Genomic DNA, 5,000 nt, shown 5'->3' with positions numbered 1-5,000 from the left:
GCATGACATAATTGTTATTTTGGCTAAGTAAGGGTCGTGGCAAACTCTGAGTGTTTCAGATTCATCAGAAGAAATGCTTACTGGGGGAAATAAATTACTTTGGGGATAGCAGTTGTTTGCAGCACGCCTTTTAAAGACTTGGAAGCTGCTTCTGTCATAAACCTTACAACTGACTGTTCTGAAAGTGTCCAATAACAAACGGAAACAAATGGTAAGCAAACCTCCAAAGGAGAACAGAAGGCATTTAATTAGGTCTCGCTTGCTCTAAACTGTCATTGGATGCTGATTCTCTGTGATGTTTTCACCAGAGATGCGCAGTAGTGTCCTGAGTGCATCTGTACCACAGCCAGCAGGGCCGGTGCATTCAAAGCCAGTCAGCTCAGGGGTGGGAGAACAGTTTGTTTTTTTGGGGTTTTTCTTTCCAGATGAAACATAATTCAAAAATGCCAACTGTTTAAATGATGAAGTGATCCAGTACCGGGCTGGGATTACACACGCGGGCCAAAAGGCCATGTCTGTATAGCTCTGCTTTTTAAAAGACACGGTGAAAAATATAATCATTTGTCCAGAGAATGTGCAGCGAGGCGAACACAGTTCATCTTCAGCCCTCGTCTCACTTACAAAGTTTAGAGAATAACTCTGTGTCTATAATCACTTGCGGTTTGTACACTGATAAATTATGGATTTCTTTTACTGTAAAAAAAAAAAAAAAAAAAAAATTCCCAATAAAGCATGCCAGCTGGTGTGCTTTATTAATTAAACAATTGCAGTGGTTTAGAAAAGCGCGGGCAGTTTGACTAAATCATAAACGGCTCTTCTATGGCTTCGCCATACGCAGCGCGAAACCGCAGAGGACCCGTGATCACTCCCATAAAGGACGGAGCAAACAGATTATCACCGCTTACGATGCAGACGTCTGCATATTAGCGGCCGGACAAATATTTATTTTTCTGTAAAACATTTCCTTTTATGACCAGGTCCAGTAAGGCTAACCGCATCGTAAACGTGCAATCTCCCTGTCTTCAAAAACACGAGATGCACTTTTTTTAAAAGTTGGGCTTTGATCATTTTTAACGGCACGCCGCTCTCCGAAACGGTAACAGCGCTAAATATGAGCAGCGGGCGTCCTTTTTGAAAAATAATGTTTTGATCTTTACCTCATAATTTTTTAGCAATGCTTGCTGTGTAATCACTGCTTCAAATATGTATTTTTTATCAGTTAGAGTGAACGGGCCTCACTGCTGAATAAATCTCTGTGATCAAGCTGGCGCTCTGCATTATTCCCCACAGTGTCTGCCAGGAGGGCTATGAGTGATATTTATATTTGGGAACAGTTATAGTTCTGAGGTACAGTAACAGAGAGAGGCCTGTGGTAGATGTGTGTAATAAAGAGCTCTGTGACATCCTACGGCTCTGAAGAACAAGGTGACCTTGAGGAAAGAGACTGGGGGCATAGACGGGCATAATAACGCTCACTCACTATTCTGTATTCATAAATCTGTAGAGTCAGGCACTGATTACTGCCAACAGCGTCAGTCTGGCCATGCCAGTAAACAGAGACTCCGTCACCGCACAGTGAGATGGGTCCTCACAAAGCAGGGGTCCTCACAAAGCAGGTGTGTTACCCTCACACGGCTGAGGTCCTCACCCCCCGGTGTGTTACACCTGTGGGCAGGTAGGGCAGGAGTATTCAGCCTCGCCCTTGGAGGGCTGCAGGGTCTGCTGGTTTTCCTCCTTCCGCAGGTGATGAACACAGGTACCTGGCTGGACTCAGTTTCCTGCTTCTGAACGGGTCGCTGATTTTAAGGGGAGAATTTTTTTAAAAGCTACTATTCCGTGGCTCCTCCCCAGGGGCGGGGTGAGACCCCTTCTCAAACAGGGTGCGGGATACGCGGCGTCTGTGAGTGTGTTTCCGGAACTTTCTGAGGCCAAAGCTGGGAGCAGGAAGCCAGGAGAGGAAGAGGAAGAGTAAGAGGAGGAAGACACAGACAGACACTGGAGGAGGGCCGGAAGGGGCCAGAGAACGGTCTGAGAGGCGGGGGGCAGGGGGGTGGGGGTTGTTTTACGACCCGTCTGCTTTGTGGTACTCTCACACCTGTCCACGGCCTTTTCCAGTGCGGCTCCTGCAGCTCTACGTAGAAGTAGGACTGCTTATCGTACGTCTCGCGGTCGAGTATATTAATGGAAATGCTCTTCCTGTAGGGAACACAAGACAACAGCGGAGAGGGGGGGTTGGAATCATGCAGGTTAGGCACACGCACGGTTCGAGGCCCCGCCCCCCTACCCGGTCGCGCTTGCCCCCCAGCCCCCCCCCCCCACGCCTCCAGGACAGGGCGGGGCGGGACAGCGCGAAACAGGAGGGCCCGTTACGCATTCCATGCAGCCGAGCTCACGCCAGGAGGGTTCCCCCGTCTGTCAATCACTGCTGAGAGGGTGTGGCTTCCAGTTACAGTCCAATACCAGAGCAGAACTGTCACTTCACCCAGGACTGTTCAAAATGAAATGGGATCTTTTTTTATATTGGGGCCACCAGCTGCTTTGTACCCTTAGTCTGTTAAACTGCGGTACTTCCTGGTTTTATACCGGTGCAGTGCACACCACACCAGGGCATATTCCCATCGATGGGGTCGAATGGCGATAGAGATTTTCCCAGGACAGGGAAAGACACTGTCCCGGGACAAACCGCCAGCCCTCGACAGCAGTGCTTCCCAAAAGCGTTTCAGCGTTTTTCTGCCGGGTTTGCTCCCTCCTGGCGTGTCGCCCCCCTAGTGGCGCGAATGCGAACTGCGTCCGGGAGCAGGGGCCTCACAAACACACCCCCACCTTCTTTACTCTCAATCACGTCCACCAGCCGGGGCTCCCCGATCTCCACGAAGAAGGCCTTGTTTTTCTCATACTCCTCGTCGTCAATTATTCTGACCTTTATAATTTTGCTGAAACAGAAAAAACAGAGAATAGAGGTTGCAGGAGAGAGACAGAGACAGAGACAGAGAGCGAGAGAGAGAGAGCGAGAGAAGAAAGAAGAAGATGAAAAAGAAGCAGAAAAGTATAGCAAACGGACGAGGCATGCGGAGAGACGTGCAGACACACAGGCGGTGTAGGGGTGAGGGGGGTGGAGGGGTGAGGGCGGTGGGGGGGTGGAGGGGTGAGGGTGGTGAAGGGGTGAGTGGGGTGGAGGGGTGAGGGTGGTGGAGGGGTGCGGGCGGTGGAGGGGTGAGTGGGGTGGAGAGGTGGAGGAGTGAGTGGGGTGGAGGGTTGAGGGCAGCACAGACGCTGATCAGCACACAGACATGACACAGCTAATGAGAGGCTTCATACCGGCTCATCTACCTGTAAAACAGCAAATACAGAAGAGCAAAGCGGAGCCCTGCTTACACTCACTCAGCGCTCGGACACTAAACCAGGCTGCAGACCCGCGGTGCTACAGCCCTGCGGCGGGCGCTGGGACTGAGCTACCCGCACCGCGTGGCTGTCTGCCAATCACACGCACGCGCTTCCAGCGTTTATGAAAACACTGCAGTTAATTGGGGTCAAGCATTATGGGATGGCTGGGCAGCGGGGGGGCTTTCACCATGCCCCGTTAAGCAGCCAGTACCACGGAGATTAGCGTGTGGGTTCGGTTCTGAGGAGCTTCACACAGCGGGGTGGCGAGCTGGATGCAGAGGACCTGGATCAGCACTGCAGGCCCGGAGACGCCGCCTTCGCGCTGTTATTCTACGGCTGAGCGGGAAACAGATCACTCCCCCCGCCGTGACCTCACAGCTCCCCTGGAGCCCAGGCACAGACCGACCCCAGCCACGCCCACGCCCCCGCCCCCGCCCCCTCCTTACTGATCCCGATCTGACAGGGCTGCCCGGAACCTGCCGAGGAGGCGGAGCTTGACCAGAAACACAGCATCCAGTGTACACCGCAAGACTGAGTCAGCCACGCCAAGCGTCCAAACTCCACGCACGAGCTGGCTCTCACGACGAGGACGCGTTCAGGTCGTCCGATTCGGGACGCCCAAGCTCCCAAAAAACCACAACCTCACAGATGCCTCACTAAACCCCAGCCTGCTGCCAGGATCAAAGTCTGCTCAGAAAGGCCTGTTTACTGGGAGATGGCAGAAAATGAATTACAATTAGCCGCGGGAGACTAAATGTCCAGATAAAATCGATATGCTGACTCCCCAACTATGCGAGCACCGCACTAAATTTACATTTGGGTTTCCGCCTCAAAGAGCCCCTCGGCACGGAAGCCAGGAGCCGCTGCTCGTTCTGTTTCCAGGCCAGCCGGACGCTGAGCGAGTCAGCTCTGAGCTGATGACACGCGCAGCCGAAGCACAGAGCATCATGGGAACCTGCCGCTGAGAGACAGACAGCACAGACCGTGGCAGAAACAGTCTGCACACTAAGACAAACAAACACATAACTCTGAGATGTCCTCTCCTCTTCACACAGAGAACCCCGCCATTCTCACCAAACCCCCGACAGCAGGGCGCTTTCAGAGCCTGTAAAGGGCTGAAGTCTCTTTGTTTTTCTTCCTCTTCCAGAAGCGGTCCTCCCTGCTGCAGCTGCACACACACGGAGCGACGGCCAGCGTGTTATGTAAGCGCGTTCGGAACGCATGACGGGCACTTTGCCACACACGCCCAGTCTGAGCCACACACGCCCAGTCTGAGCCACACACGCCCAGTCTGAGCCACGCCCCGCCGTCCCTCCAGCGAGACGCCCAGGCTCTGGGCCCGGCTCGCTTTCTGGTATGGGCCGTCTCTGTCGTCGAGCGTATTTGTTTACAGGGAGCTCCATGGCAACGCCAGCCGCGCTGCATCCAAAGCAAACGCGTTCCCGGGACCGGCCCGGGGCGGGGCGGCACCGCCCCCCTCTCTGGCGTCGGCCCGGAGAATCCGGCGGGAGTCCCGGTCCCCCCAGCGCCCGTTCGCGGCTTCACCTACGCCCCGATGCCAGCCTCCGCCCAGGCATGGCACTGCCAGACCAGCCAGCCTCAGAGGAAAAGCTTTC

At 53.9% G+C, this 5,000-nt stretch overlaps 1 protein-coding gene across 2 annotated transcripts in view; it reads right to left on the bottom strand.

The window, feature by feature from the left end:
• LOC118218037 (sodium/calcium exchanger 1-like) overlaps window positions 1-5,000 on the bottom strand; it is a 122,803-nt gene that overhangs the window by 27,896 nt on the left and 89,907 nt on the right. Inside the window, exon 3 of one of the 2 annotated variants that reach the window (XM_035400397.1) lies at window positions 2,824-2,933. In XM_035400397.1, the coding sequence (XP_035256288.1) occupies window positions 2,824-2,933 (110 nt within the window). Of the gene's footprint in view, window positions 1-2,095; window positions 2,197-2,823; window positions 2,934-5,000 lie in introns of both variants that reach the window. The other variant, XM_035400398.1, reaches the window with a different exon arrangement.

This window comes from Anguilla anguilla, chromosome 18 (assembly GCF_013347855.1).
Source record: "Anguilla anguilla isolate fAngAng1 chromosome 18, fAngAng1.pri, whole genome shotgun sequence".
In the NCBI taxonomy this organism is placed as follows: Eukaryota; Metazoa; Chordata; class Actinopteri; order Anguilliformes; family Anguillidae; genus Anguilla; species Anguilla anguilla.
The sequence above is the reverse complement of the archived record's forward strand: the minus strand, read 5'-3'. Positions and strand labels throughout refer to the sequence as shown.